At 38.2% G+C, this 16474-nt stretch overlaps 1 protein-coding gene across 6 annotated transcripts in view; it reads right to left on the bottom strand.

The window, feature by feature from the left end:
• Positions 1-16474, bottom strand: part of FAT1 (FAT atypical cadherin 1) — a 174938-nt gene that overhangs the window by 31167 nt on the left and 127297 nt on the right. For 5 of the 6 annotated variants that reach the window (XR_012645381.1, XM_074992881.1, XM_074992879.1 and 2 more), the window contains exons 10-14: positions 9359-13426; positions 8557-8753; positions 6166-6319; positions 3561-3794; positions 1118-1507 (exon numbers count right to left, since the gene is read on the bottom strand). Coding sequence is in view for 5 of the 6 variants with exons in the window: in XM_074992881.1 (XP_074848982.1) it covers positions 1118-1507; positions 3561-3794; positions 6166-6319; positions 8557-8753; positions 9359-13426 (5043 nt within the window). In the remaining variant the exon portion in view is untranslated. Of the gene's footprint in view, positions 1-1117; positions 1508-3560; positions 3795-6165; positions 6320-8556; positions 8754-9358; positions 13427-13447; positions 16419-16474 lie in introns of those variants that run through there. The other variant, XM_074992884.1, reaches the window with a different exon arrangement.

The following is a 16474-nucleotide window of genomic DNA, read 5'->3' as shown; positions in this document are numbered from 1 at the left end:
CTGAACTCTTATTTCCTTTGTTCTTTCATTACTAAGGTGGTTTAGGAAAATATGTCCCATTTTCATTTTCCGTCAAAATAAATACAATAAGTAAAATAACCTTTAATTTCATTTACAGAGAAACCAGCTCTGATGTCACAAATGGAAGAGTATTATGTCAATGGCATAGAAACAAACACCACAAGCAGTAGAACCGCTTGGGCTATACAATAGTTTTGAACTGGTAGAAGGATTTGGTTATGTTTTTTTTCCCCCAAGCTGATGAAAGTGTCACCCCACCTGAAACCATTAGGTACTTATATGAGGGTACCTAATGCCAGTAATGTTTGTTTCCTTTCCCAAATGAGAACAAGCTATAATGGTACAACTACTTTTGCACCAATATAATTACACATGGAGAGTGGGTAAGGAGTTGAACCATCACACCCGTTGCAAAGAAGCTATCGAATATATAGGAATTATGACAGAAGGAGCATTGAGCTATAAATTACTATTTACTAAAGTAAAAATTTCCAAAGCACTTAAGTGACTTAAATCTCTGCACTCCAATTGACTTCCAGTCCTAAAAACCTTCACCTTTAGACTGGTCACACTGATGGGTAACATAGTTCTACCTTTGCTCAATTCCATATCAACTCTTTGACAATCATCATCGTTGTGGACCAAAGATTATTCTTCCTCATTGGCTTAATCTTGTGTTTCTCTTTTACCAAACCTAACAACTCATTCAGCTTATACGTAATGGCATTCATGAACAGACTAGTACCTGTAATTATAGAAGTTTTTGTTTGTGTACTCGTCTGTTTTTTATTTTTGGCAGAGGGAAGAACGCACTTGTTAGGAAAATTCTTTTCCACTTTTAGATTATGCAAGGACATCCTAAATAGCAAATATCAAAACTGTTACATATAGTTAATTTTTTATAGTTTAGTACGCTCCTTTCCAAAACTATTTTTAAATGAATGCACATCTTCTGCAGATAGTAACAAAACAGGTGTGTTTATGGGTATAATTTACTTTACAGGTCATATGTTTTAAGTCTGTCTGCTTAGCGAAAATGATGTAGCAAAACTCACATTAATATGTATTTCTGTTAATTTACCCCATGCTCTGTTACCTGTTGCTGAATTAATACTGAATTTTCCATGTTCATTTCCACTGACTATCGTATAGGTGATCTCAGCATTGGCTTCAATGTCCCTGCTGGCAGCATAAACCTGAAGAACTTCTGTTCCAATTAAAGTGTCCTCTGATACAGTGGCACTGTACTCTCTATATTCAAACACAGGTGGATTGTCATTTATGTCCAAAACAGAAACAACAAGAGTACCAATAGAAGACAGTCTTCTAGGTAAACCCTGATCTAAAGCTTTTAAAGTCAGAGTGTACACTGCCTGCAACTCCCGGTCCAAAGGCTTCTCCAGTTGAACAATTCCAGAGAATTCATCAATAGAGAACTGTCCATCAGCAGAGTTCACCAATGAGTAGTGAATTTTCCGGTTCATCCCTGCATTTAGAAAAAAGAAGAGCTTTTAACGGAACACATTACTACAATAATTAATTTATGTAACAGTACACGTGGTAAAAGTGTAAATGAAACACTGACATCCATATTAAAAGCAAACATAAGAAACTGTAGAGGCTACTGTAAAGAGTAAAAGATACTGACTTGGTATAATCTACACCACAGACTATGGATTCGTGAGTTCTACTACAGAAAAAATTCTGTTTTATGTACAGTCTCTGTCACCATCTAAATACCGATTAGTAATACAATCTATTTATAACTGCAAAGTAATTATAATTTCTACTTGATAAGGTTAAATCCTTCCAGAATATTTTTTACATCTATGGAGTCAGACTGCATCAAATAACTAGGCCCTAAATCCAGTATTTTTCTTTTTTTTTTTTTTTTAAGAATCAGGTACACACGCTGAACAGGAGCATCCTCTCTGGCAAGAGTTCTGTATTAAAACAAAAACATAGCATTTGTGCCTTTCAATTTGCTTATGAGTCCCAGAGACGAGCAGACTGTGAAACTGGTTCACTGTTGCTACCTTCTGTTATAGAATTTAACTTTATCATAACACATAATGGTTTATGGAAGAGAAGACCGAGAGGGAACATGACAGTTGGATTTCAAGGACTTAAGAGTGTTACAAGCAGAAGGGAGAAAAACTGTTCTTGGCCTCTGAAGATAGGACAAGGAGCAACGGGCTTAAACTGCAGCAAGAGAGGTTTAGGTCAGACATTAGGAGGAACTTCCTAATTGTCAGGGTGGTTAAACACTGGAATAAATTACCTAGGGAGGCCCTGGAATCTCCAGCAGGGGTTAGACAGACACCTTTCAGGGATGAAAACAAAAAAGCAGTCCAGTAGCACTTTAAAGACTAACAAAATAATTTATTAGGTGATGAGCGTTCATGGGACAACCCACTTCTTCAGACCATAGCCATACCAGAAGAGACTCAATATTTAAGGCACAGAGAATCCAAAATAGTAATTAAGGTTGACGAATCAGAAACATTATTATCAAGGTGAGCAAATCAGAGAGCAGTGGGGCAGAAGGCGGGGGAGGGGGGAGTCAAGTGCCCACATGCTTTGTATATTGGACACTTCAAACTCTCTTAGACAAAGAATTAATGGGCATAAAACAGACACAAAAACACTCCTGATTCACAAACCTGTCAGCCAGCACTTTAATGGAGTAGGCCATTCTGTTAATAACCTGAAAGTCTGTGTTTTACTGCAAAGGAACTTTAACAGCCGTTTGGAAAGAGAGGCTGTTGAACTCTCTTTTATATTCAAATTCAACACTTTAACACATGGTTTGAACTGGGATGGCAATTTTCTAGCTCATTATAAGGACTCTTTTACATACTTTGCTTTATCTAATTCTTCACAGCCCTCCCACCCCACTTCTCCCTATTCTGTACAGTGGGACAGAGCTAGCTGGGACTCTTTTGCTGACACAGTTTCACAGAAAATAGAGACTCGTTGAAACCTGAACTCACTCCAACTAGGACAGAAATTCTCATCAAAACCAGAGAGAGGGAATAACCCACCAAAGGACGACCAACCCTAGTGCATAGGGTACCTCTTGAGTGCTGGAGATCCAGATTCAAGGCCCTTCAAAATCAGGCATAGCAAGGACTTCAAAAAGGGTCTCCTACTTGCCAAATGGTTATCCTAACCACTGATCTATCTGCTATTCTACAAGTGGCTGGGTCCCCCAACTTCCTGTTTTTTTTCACAGAAATCCAGAAAATTTTAGTTTCATCACAGTGTGAAATGGGAAAAACGTACGACAATTTAAATTTTTTTGCAGTATGAAAACTGTGTCCTACCCAGCACTAGATATAGACCCAAATACATATTTTCGAAGCTACTAACATGAAAATTGGATTGAATGTACTAGACCTAAACATATCATTTAGGGACCTGATCCTAAGAGACACTGAGTGCTTGTAAGTCCTACCGAAAAACATCTAAGTTTTCACTGTCTATGGATTGTTAGAATTTTTGGGGCTATAGCAAATATATAGCAAAGTAGCATATACCTGCATCTGCATCTGCAGCCTGCACTCTTGTTAACAGTGTTTTGGGCTCAGTGTTTTCAAACACTGTAATGGAGTAAGGATCAGATGTAAACTCGGGGGCATTATCATTCACGTCTTCTAGAGCGAGAATAACATTAGCCTTGCAGAATCTTCCTCCTCCATCTGTGGCCTTGACTAAAAGATTATAAACTGCTTGCTGCTCACGATCAAGCGGTGCTAATGTTTTCAATTCACCTATAAAACAGAACAATAGCTGTAAAACAAATGGACTTGCCCTAATCACCAGAATTAAGTATCTCATAATATTTTTATATTTTTATAAAATATTTCTTTGTTTTTACTCACAATAGCTAAACAACAATTTTCCTTTTGAGGATAATTTTGTCAATGGCTGAGACAGCACCTGTAGCCCATTAATAAGTATCACATTGGGAAAAACATGTCGAACGGCTGTCTTTTCAGCTTCTAAAGGTAAAACCTTTTGCTTTCTGAAATATCCCTCTGAAATTTCAATTGCTCGAATGTACCACTCCCAATACACAGAACAAAAACAGCTATGCATGCACACACACAAAACAGAGAACGACTTTATTTTTTTAAATAAAGAACCTTTGCTTTAATGAAATGCAAAGTTAAAAGAAGACATATGACATATTATTCTTGGAGTGATGAAAGGAAAAGATGGTCCTGGAAGTTGAAAAATGGTTTGGGGTGAAGGAAGGCAGCTTCGTTATCTACTAAAACTTATAGGAGAGAGACATTTTACAGTGATTTAGTAGGGAACAGCCCCCCTACCTCCTTTCTACAAACACCTAGGAAATCCACAAGATACACTCCGAGGCCATTTACTCAAAAACCATGCATGGGGTATCAAGCTGATGCTCACCCTCTAACACACAGTGATGTCTCAGAGAGGCTCTCCACATCTATAGAGATACTGGTCACCCCACAAACCCTTCTCTCTCAAAAGTCTAAAATTATGGTTGTTTGCAAGGATTCTTTGCTACACCAGCTCTGAACTTATGTAACCAGAATACCAGTAAGGCAAACTAAAGACAGAAAACATGAAAAGCACAATCTGTTTTACCATCCTGGAAATCCTGATGCTGCCTCTTTAATGCTGCCATGACTGCTGTGCTCCCACTATCCCTAGGCTCCAACTCCGTGGCCCCACTATCTCCTTTGCTTGATTTTTGTCACCCTTGGCTTCTGCACCTTGCATTGTATTGGACTGAAAAGTGGGGTGCTTAGGCCCTTAAGAGTCCTCCAGCTTGACCTAACTCTTGCTTAAATAGTTCTGAGTGGCATAAAAACCAAACAGAGTGTGGTGGAGTCAAGACTACTTTCTTAATGCATACAAACAAGCCTGGGATGATTCTGGCTCACTCATTCAGTTTCATTCCCTTCATCTAAGCTGCAATGCTTTGAAAATACTTATCTTGCTTTAGTCTCTATGGCTACATCTAGATTACAGCAATCTGTCACCAGAAATTTTTGTCAGAATCTATCTTCCAACAAAACTTCTGTCAACAGATCACGGCCAAATTGCCAAGCAGATGGCAACAACAATTTGCTCTGTCAACAGAGAGCAGCCAGATTACCAGGCTACTCTCTCAACAGAACAGCGCACTAGAAGCATAGCAGACAGGACTGCCCGGTGTCCCGAAAGCCCTGTCTCTCCACAGAGGGCCCCTGGAATGTCCAGACCGCCTTTCTGTCAACAGATCTCTGCCAACAGAGTCGTTATGCCTTGTGGGAAGTAGGATAAGACTGTCAATGAAAGTGCTGCATTCTGTCAATTCACTGTTAACATAATGCCTTGGCAATCTGGATGCTCCCTGGAGTTTTGTCAACAAAACCCTTTAAGTGTAGACATAGCCTATGTGGACAGCAAGTTTAGATCCATCCAGACGGTGAGCCACCAGAATCTAATTGAAATGAAACTTGCTAATGACTTGCTAGTAACTAATACATTAAAAATGAAAAAGTGTAATATTTAAGGCATCCTTTTACTGCAAACTACTTTGCCATAGAAATTTTACAGCAGTTAAAGTAACCTGACTTTAAGACATTTTGACTCTTTTCCAAGAGCACCAGACTGATCATAATATGTCAGACCAACAGTTCACTAGGCCAACTACCCTGTGTTTCAATATTGGCCAGTGCCAAGTGCTTTAGAGGGAATGAACAGAACAGGAAATTATCCATTGATCCATCTCTGGATCAATACCATCTTCTGGCAACCAGAGGTTTAGGGATGCCAAACACGTGGGATTGTGCCCTGACCATTTTGACGAATCTATACTCTATGATATTATCGGTTTTAAAAACTCATTTACATCCTTGTCCTTCACAAAATTGCCTGGTTATAAGTTTGCAAGTTAACTGTGTGTCCATTTCTTTATTTCTTCTCCATCAACTAACATTTACCATTTTCCTCTAAAACACTTTAATATTAAATTTACATTTTAAGAATTAATAACATTCTTTTCTGTGCCTATAAGTTGATTTATAGATGTATCAACATTTACATACATTTTACTTTGTTGTAAATATTTTAAAAGGCAACGGTATTATATGTAATACTATACATTACAAATTTTACCTGTGTCTGGATTGAGCTTGAATTTTTCTGCTCCAGTGCCATGCAGTGTGTAAGTAATTTCTGCATTGGAGCGAATATCTCTGTCTGTAGCAGAGACCTGCATGATCAGTTTGCCAGGAGAGGCATCCTCTGGAACAGTATCAGTGTATACAGTCTAAAAGGTTTTAAAGTAACATGGAAAGATTATTAGAGAAACAATCCTTAATGGGGTAAGGGGAAAGAGGAAAAGGACAGATGAAATTATCTGCTTGATGTTAGAGAATTCTGGAACATGTGAAGGGAACAAGAGATCAAAATATCAAAAAATGATAAAGGTGTGATTTTCCAATTAACTGCCTCACTTTTAATACATTATAATACATTATTTAGTAAAGGTAATAACGCTCATCCCTTGCTATATGAGCACAACTGGTTCCCAAATTTCTGCTCATAGGCCAAAACTCGTAAGAGTGACACTAAATTTCCATTAAAATACATGTAAAAGTCTCCCATTTGTTTCAAGTGTTTGTAACTTGACAAAACCAGTCGAGTTTAGGTACTTTTCTGATGTATTTGAATAGTTTGGCACCAGAAATAGGATGTAGTGCATGTATGTAGAGCAGGGATTCCCAGCCTATGGGTTGGGACCCAAACATGGGCAAGATTAGATTTGTTAAGGGTCACCAGCTGGGCAGTTCCAAGCTGCATGGGGCTGTTAAAGAAGCCATCTGCAGTTTCTTAACACTGCTGCCTCAGGCAAATATCTATCACTAGAGATAGCAATTACCTTCTGCCTAGGTGCTGAAAGCTTAACACTTGAGTTAATTGGTTTTAACAACTGTTACCTGCTGGAAGCAGGAGGGCTGGGGGAACCACCCAGTCTAACAGCCCCAGTGAAGAGGCTGAGGGAGGAGGAGGAGGAGTGTCTATGGCTGGGGCCATTTAGGGCTGTGGTGGGGTGGGCTGGGAGGAGATCTAAGGCTGGGGGCAGTTTAGGGATGTGGGGGTCTAAGACTGGGAGAACTTTGGGGCTGCAGGGGGGTTCTAAGGCTGGGGGCAGTTTGGGGCTTCTGTGGAGGGAGGTGCAGGTATCCCCACTTCCCGGCCAGGGACCCCGCAGCTTGCTCATATTAGTGGGGGAAGTTCACTCATTTAGTGAACATAAGTGGGTATATGTGTCCCTCATTTTAGTGAGTACTTATAAGTAAAGCACTCTTTAAACGAGGGATGGGTCTATTTATTACTGACTCAGAGGGGGAGCCGTGTTAGCCTGCAGCTTCACAAAAAAACAGCAGTCTTGTGGCACCTGAAAGACTAACATGTTATTTATTAGGTAATGAGCTTTCGCAGGTTAACAGCCACTTCTTCAAATTTTCAGGAGTTTCAAATAACTTCGGATCTGAAAATCAGAGGAAGTGGATCTTACCCACCACCAAAGCTCATCACCTAATAAAGAAATCTGCTAGTCTTTCAGGTGCTACAAAACTATTTATTACTCATATTCACCAATATGAGGATTCTGAGTGCCAAGACGCAGCCAAGAGCTCTGAACACCTGATTAATTATTTCCTGACGTCCCCCCTCTTCTGTTGTGCATTTCATTCAACTTCCTAGACTAAGCTACCCACAGGTTGTATTGTCTGAATCTCGTCTGACCTAAAAGAAACTGATTCACCCTTTTTATACAACAGTACATGACCTCTAAGTCTCCAGTTATAAACAAAACAAAACATAAACAGGCTTTAAAGACGTAGGTGCGATCACATCAGTGAAATGGCAGAAGTAAACTTACCAGGGAATCAAAAATGGAAAGGGAGTTGACTTTGTCAGCAGGCTTGAGGACATATATGAATTACAGAATTCTAGGACTCTGACAGTGTGATTTCCCTCGCCATACAACCCTACCACTCCTATCAAGGATAGCTCCACTACCACTGAGCACAGCACTGTTTCACTCCACCTCTATTGGCATGTGCACAGCAGTATCATCTCACCAAGTGCAGGTACCTGGACTTATTTGGAGCTGTTCTCCCTAGGGAAATCAGTAGATACGCATGGCCATGATAGCACAGCATAAAGCTCCTTGCTTTATCTTAGCAAGGCTTGTCTTAACCTGGGATATCAAGAACTGAAATTCAGTTCACAGGCTTCCAATCCTCTGCACAATGGCACAGTGAGCTACAAGGTCTCTGGGTTAGCCTCAGGAGTCTTGAAATTATAGTGAAATCTCAGCAATCCACTTCCCTTATTCAGCACCTTCTTGCATTAGTAGCAGAAAATGCTTTTCTTTCCCCACATTTATTAGAAAGCCATTTCCACAAAGCAACAAGTTGCCATCAGACTTCTGAATGGTCACCTAAAATAAAGATTATTTATCCTGAAAATGGCTGCCTATGTAAAATTTAAGCCTACCTTTTCACAAACAGGACTGTTGTCATTAGCATCTAGGACTTTAACCTCAACCACAGCTTTTGTTGCAAAGGTCCCATCAGTGGCTGTAATGTTTAAAAGGTAATGGTCCTTTTCTTCCCTGTCCAGAGGTTTTCTGACATAGACTTTCCATTCATTTTGTATGTTTTCAATTGCAAACTGTCCAAAGAGATCACCTCCTAAATAGTCAAAAATAAGTCATTCAAGCAAAAAGAGATAATGCTACCATTTAGGAGAAAAGAAACATCTACACTTCCCCTGCCCCCTCATCTATTTAAAAAAAATGATATTTTGGCTCACAAGAAATTACAAGTTTCAAAGAGCTACACATACAAAGAATTTAAATGCATTCACTATTTGCTCTTAAGGTTGTCATGGTGATTAATGTACCATTACGGAGGACAACATATTTAAACAGTTACACTAAGCAGGACAGCATTAAATTAATTGCCAATAATTTTTAAAAATCTATGCTTCATCTATTATCTTATGGATTTTTTTTGCTTTGGTTTTCACTGCATTATTTGTTTTGGCATAAGTATCTTTTCCTGTAATGTAAATACTCCACAAAGACAAAATGAATGCTAATAAGACAATGTTTAAGTAAGGAATAGAAAATCTTGTACATCCTGATGGCTTTTAAAATATTTTATAAATTCAAAATGTCTTCTGTCAATGAGGTCTCATTTCAAATATTCTGTAACCTTTTTAAAGCTTAAGCAACATCTCAGTTCCTTCTAGTTTTATAACTCAAACTAATATTAAATATATTTAAAATGCTTACCTGTAATATAATATGTGACTTGTCTGTTACATTCTTCTGTATCAGCATCAGTGGTACTTAAGATAGCAACTACACCACCAGGTGGATCATCTTCACTAACTGTCCCTTTGTATATCTCAGCAGTGAAGCGAGGAGGATTGTCATTCGCATCTGTTACAGTAACGTCAACCACTGTCATAGAAGACAACTGGATTTTTTCACCACGATCGGATGCAATCACTGTAATTTTGTGCTTTTCCTGTTTCTCATGGTCAAGCTCTTTAAGAGTGGTAATCCAACCTGTTTCCATGTTTATGGCAAAGGACTCTGTGATTTCCAATTCTTGTGATGGATCTAAACTATATGTAACCTGCCCATTGAGTCCTGAATCCAAATCCGTAGCTCTCACTTGGATGACTCGTGTTCCACTTGGCATGTTTTCCACAATGAATGCCTCATATGGACTGGATTCCAAAACTGGTTTATTGTCATTTGCATCTTTTATCTGAATGCTGACATCTACTAAGGAAACAACATTATAACCTTCATTCATATACTGTGCTAATATAGCAAACTGGTACCACTTAGTTGTCTCATGATCAAGACTCTTCTCAAGTTTCAATCTTCCATTTTGTCGATCAATCACAAAGTATTCATCCCTATTACTTTCAGGAGTGTTCCCTTTAATTAGGGTGTATACCAATGTTTGATTATGCTCTGCATGTATCACATCAATCTCAGTTCCAATAGGAATGTCCTCAGAAACAGCATAAGAATAAAACGGCTCTGCAAATCTGGGGAGAGTCACTTCTGGTGGGAGTATTCTAATATAGATAGGAACAACTGATTGTTTGGGAGGAGATCCACCATCCCGCGCTTTAACAAAGAACGTTAGAAATTCATTTTCCAAACCTATTAAGCTTTCTTTTGTAGTAATTACACCAGACAAAGGATCAATTTCCAAATTCTCATTGACACTTTCAGACTCTGCTTCAATGGCATATGTAATATCTGCATTTGTACCCTCATCAGCATCTGACGCCAAAACTTTAGTGATAAATGTTCCTCTTGGAACATTAGATGCGATATTTACTTCATACTCCGTTGCTCGGAACTGGGGGGTGTTATCATTATCATCTGTAAGTATCACGTTAACATGGCAAAAAGCAACTTTTCCTCCAGCATCCTTGGCCATTAAACTAATAGAAATTACTTTTTCTGCTTGTGTTTCACGGTCAAGTATTTCAGAGGTAAATATTTGCCCTCTCTCATTAGTGTAAAATCTATCTTTGGCAAAGTCATTTACAATATGATAAGTGATTTGGCCGTAAGACCCAGAATCTTCATCTGTCACTTTAACTTCAGTCACCAGGGTATGCAATGGAGCATTTTCAGCTAGTTCCACTTCGTACTCATTCTGACTGAAAACAGGGCTATGTAAATTGGCTCCAGTCACAGTTATCTGTACCTGAGCTGAACTTCTAAAGACCCCATCAGACACTGACACATCAAGATTGTAAAGAGGCTTCAGGGTCTGTTTGCGTAGGTTTGAGATGGAGATGATGCCGGTTTTGCTATTAATTACAAAATTCATGTGATCGTTGCCTGTCAGAATTGAATATTCCAGTTTGTTTATATCTGAACTATCTGCATCTGAGGCTTTTACGCAGGTTACAAAGTGTCCACGGGGAGCCAGTTCACTAATTTTAGCTTCATAAAGCAGTTGGCTAAACAACGGTGGGTTATCATTGAGGTCCGTTATATTGACCGTTACAATGAGGTCAGTGCTCAGTGAGGGCATTCCAGCATCAATTGCTCTTACTTGTAATTGGTGTTGCTGCGTGTGTTCATAATCCAAAGTTCTCGCTGTCAGAATGAGCCCACTGCTGCTATCCATGTGGAAATACTCGTGACTTTTGCTATTATTCTCAACCAAATGATAGGAAATCCTCCTGTTCGTTCCAGAATCAGCATCGGTAGCACTAACTTGTACAACAGATGTTCCAATTACAGATGCTTCAGAGAGGACTGCAGTATAAGATGGCTTTGTAAACAGAGGAGGATTATCATTTATATCTTCCACTATTATATCTACAAACACCTCAGCATGAGCCCCAGTCAGTGAATCAGTTGCTCGTATGCTCAGTTTATAGGCAGGATGAGACTCAAAATCTAGAGTGGCAACAACAATTATTACTCCGGTATTGAAGTTGATGGTAAACTGATTGAAAGGATCTCCATCTGTGATACTATAAAACACCTTCAGTCCTTCTGGGCTGTTTGCTTGTACATGGACAACAGGGCTGTGCAGCTGTATGTTTTCAGGTATCTCTGCACTGTAGAAAGGTTTTTCAAAAACTGGCATGGCTTTATTCATAACTGTGATTGGGACTGTAACTTCAGCAGAAAAACTCGGTTCTCCTCCATCTTTTGCCACCACGGTGACAAGGTATTCCTTATTTAGTGTGTCCAGTTCAAACTGTTTCTTGAGTGATATTTCACCAGTGGGCCCAATTTGGAAGTGTTCATGATGGTCTTTGAGGTAATAGCGTACTTCTCCATTACTCCCTATATCTCGATCTACTGCTGTAACACGTCGAATAATGTGACCTACTTCAGTGTCTACTTTAACAGCAGCATAATAAGGAAGATTGACAAAAACTGGAGCATTATCATTTATGTCTTCTATAGTGACCTTCACCACAACATGTGCAGTTACTGATGGTTTATGCTCTTCTGTCACCTCTACCACTATATCAAAAGATTCTTGCTGTTCACGATCAAATGGTATTCCTGTGGTTGAAAGTACTCCTGAAGTGTAGCTGATTTTAAATCTACTATCTGGATTTAGAATATGATAAAACAAAGGCTTGTTTATTTGATTCCCCACTGCAGTAATGACAGCTATTGTTTTCGCCTCAGTAGAATTCTCTCGCACTACTGCAGAGTAGGAACTCTGAGTGAACTTGAGTTGACTTGCCTTGCTTTCCTTCACATTAATTTTTACAGCTGCAGTGCTTGCAAATCTCCCATCAGATGCTCTGACTGTTAATTCATATCGGCTTCTTAACTGAGTAGTATTTTGTACAGTTACAATTCCAGTCTTAGGATCTATTGAAAATTTGTCTCCAATGTTACCTTCAGTGATGGAATAAATTAGTTGCGAAAAAGGTCCTGAATCAGCATCTGTAGCATTTACAGTGATGACTTTCACTTTTTTATATGTGGGCACCAAAAGAGATGCCTCATACAAATCTTTTGAAAACACAGGAGGACAATCATTGATATCTATCACATAAATAGTAACATTAGCTGCATATTCTGCAAATAAACGTGGTGTTCCCATATCATGTACTTGTACTGAAAACTGGAAAATGTTTGTCTCTTCGTAATCCAAACTCATTATGGTACGAATGGCGCCAGTGCTAGAATCAATGGCAAAATATTTGTGGACAGATGGTTCAACAATTTCATAAACCAGCACAGCATTTGATTCTTTATCAGCATCTGTAGCTTGAATTACTAATGGGATATTCTTGTCAGTTAGAACTACACTGTTAATTGAAGCTGATTCACTGATGAGTCCTTTGTATTCTGCCTGCATAAAAACTGGTGAGTTGTCATTCTCATCCCGAAGATGTACCAAAACGGTTGTGTTAGTAGACAACCCAGCCATGTTGGTTCCCTGAACAGTCAGTGTGTAGAATGACAAAGTTTCAAAATCAAGTATCTTCCTAGAGGTAATGACACCTGAGTTTGGATTGATATCAAAGGTATCATCTACATTACCATCTTTTATCTGATAAACTACAGAAGACTGACTATATGCAGTAACCATTCCAACAAAACTACCAATGCTGGCACCTTCAGTGATTTCCACAGAATATTCCTTCAGTGTGAATTTTGGCAAGGCATTGTCAGCAATTGTGACCAAGATAAGCACAGAAGTTACTTCGCTCATTGGAGGATTTCCTTTATCTGTAGCTTTCACCATCAAATTGTACTCTCCTTGGTTGCTAGAATCTAGTTCTTTTGCAATTCTAACAGTGCCCAAGATAGGGTCAACAGTAAAAGACTTTCCAATATTCCCTGGAGAGAAATTAAAAAAAATGTTAACAATGAAAGAGGCAAAGATAAATGTACAAAAATTAAGAGCCTGTGCCCAACTAGCCATAAACTGAAAAAAGTACAAGGTGAAAAGCAAGGGAGGTACACATTTTTCTGTATTTTGTTCTAAAACAATTTCTAGTCATCTAAAATTTTCCTATATTGTTAGCATTAACGTTTGTTTCACTCAAAAATACTTTGTCTCAACATAACTAGACGAGTTGTCAAGGTCTAAGATAAAATGCAGAAATACAGACTGTCTTAAAACATGACAAGTTTTCTATAACCTTACAAAATCACAGGGGATATTTCTTCTTTAAATCAGTCTTCTAAGTGAGTTTATGGTCAATCAAATCAAAGCAGCCATTAAACATAAAAATGTGTTTAGGAACTGAGGTTAGTAGCAGTATAGTTATATTTCAGGAAGTAAAATTAATTGCAGTGCTTGTGGGAAAAGAGTGCTTTTAATGTGTCTCAAGTGCATCTCAATTAACTGTTAACACAAACATCCTTTAAATCCTTATTTACAAATTAATGATTCCTTAGTGAATTAGACACTAAGAAATCCCTCAGTAATTTATTAACATCAATCACAGCAGCTATGAATATATGATGTGCCAAATAGTACATAAGAATGGACTAAAACTATTTGAAGCTATTGTGAGTGTCAAAACAAGGATGCCTTTTGTCACTCAAATTCTATATTTGTAGCGGGCATCCAAGAGAATTTCACACAGAATTTAAAGGACTCTGATTTTCCTACACTCACAGAAATTTGCTTGCAAGCCAAAACAAATGATCTCCAAGGTTGAAAAAGGAAAGAGAAACTAAGACAATCAGAATCAACACCAAACAAGAAACACTAATAACATTTTCTGAAACTCACAAAGAAGAGGTCTGACATTTCACATATTTTGGAAGTGCAGTAGGTAAAACAGATGATGACATTAAAGCAAAATACCAAGAGCAAGTCAAGGCTTTGGAACTCTAAAGCTCAACTAAAAGAATAGAAAAGTGCCTTCCAAACTATTTTGAAGGTTTAACAATACTGTAAATTTGGTCATATTATAGGGCACTGAAACCTAGAGTCTTAAGACCTTACTGTCTAAATTCTAAGTTTTCATAAACAACTGCCTTACACCAAGCCTCAGTATCAGGTGGCCAGAAACATAATCACCACAAATGAACTCTGGAGGAGAATAAAACAGCAATCTATGGGCCACTAATAATGGAACAAAATGGATATGGTAGGACTTACCCAAACAATATAACAAGACAGATATTGCATTGGAACCCCCCTGGACCAAGAGTAATGAGCTAGGCCAAGGAACACACAGTAGAAGCAGAACAGGGAAACACACAACAGAAGCAGAATTGAAAGCTATCCAAATGACCTGGGAATAATCCAAGACTGCAATAGAAGACTGGCAAAGATAAAATGCAAAGATGAAGGCATGGAACAGAAAGGCAACAGAAAGAGAACTAACACAAAGATTTTTCCCTCTACAGTGCTACCATTAGGTTACACCCTATGCTGAAAATGACAACTTTCTGAACATTACCAGCTGCAATTACATATATAACAGCTGAAAACAAGCAGTTATGATTAAGTCCTTCCCAAGCAAACGTAATGGATTTTACGCCTATAGGACTCCAACACAAGCACTAAACTAAGATTAGAATGTGTGGTTCCTCAAAAGCTCAATTACGGAGAACAACAAATACAGCACATATTAATAAAACCATGTTCTCAACAGGAAAGTATTTTATTTAAAATCTTTAAATTATGCAGATGAGTGGGCAGTTGATATTTTCTTTTCTGTTAGTTACGTCCCTAAGTACAGTGGCATTCTTAGAATATCCCATTACAAATCCCATCAGCCATTACAAGCATTTAAGGAATGTTCATTCCATATGCTTAGGACATCAACCATAATTCTTTAACCTCCCAGTAGTCGACAATTCCATACAAAGCTAAGCTAAGAATGATAATTTTAGCATTTATTCCCACAACAATCTGCAGAGATTGGGGTAGGGGAGAAAGAGAGGAAAAAAAGAGAACAAGGGCAAATGCTCAAACTCTTTTCTTGAAGCACTTTGATATTCATTATATTGAATGTACTGTTGATCCAGGTAAGCCAAGAACAGAGTTACATAAATACTTATGTATTATCTTAGGAAATACATAATATTTATAAAAATAATAGAAAACTGACACTTTTGAAGGAATTTATCAGACGTTTACTAGTGTTCCTCCTTAGAGGAGCACATTCAAAATATTTTTAAAATTATGAAAGTACATCATATATATAACATAGCTACAATGGATTTTCCTATTTGAACAGAATTTCATAAAAACCTCTTTATAATTATAATAATTAATATGCATGGTTTAAAAAGGCCTTTTATGACTGGGACAAAACATAAGAGATAATTTTGCATATGACAATCACATATTTTGATTTATTTTTGTCCCTTCACATCAACTTTCAGTTGCTTGATACAGACTTCTATGTTACAACACTTTGTAAAGCTAGGAGAGAATTTAACTCTATTTAGAACTGTTTTAAAATCACTAGTTCAAAGCATGTTCATTTTGCAGCACGTCTGGCTGTACAGAATGTTGTTCACGTGCCCGGTAAGAGGATATGGAACCGTTCATATCTCACTCATTGGTGTGACCAAAAGTCTTTATGAACTAGTGGAGGCCGCCTATTCCAGGTGAGATGAGTTAGTGATGTAAGTCTAGCTCCTGTGGCATTAACTTCTTAACGATCCTCTAGTTACCCCTTGTGGGCTTCTCAGGAGAGAAGCTAATGAGCTAAGCATTGAAAAGAAGACGCATGAAAAGTCATCTGTCACCAATAATCCTCCATGTAAGAGAAGAGAAACACTGGCAAGTCAGGGACAGGGGAAGCCTGCTGTCCATACTGTTGCTCCTTTGTGGAGAAGTGGATGACTTCATTTTCTAATGCTAAGAAATCAAGTGTAATTAATAAATTAACAGAATGGACAAGATAATACGTTAAG

This window comes from Carettochelys insculpta, chromosome 4 (genome assembly GCF_033958435.1).
Source record: "Carettochelys insculpta isolate YL-2023 chromosome 4, ASM3395843v1, whole genome shotgun sequence".
Lineage (NCBI taxonomy): Eukaryota > Metazoa > Chordata > Testudines > Carettochelyidae > Carettochelys > Carettochelys insculpta.
Note: the sequence above shows the minus strand (reverse complement) of the source record. Positions and strands in the feature narration are given on the sequence as shown.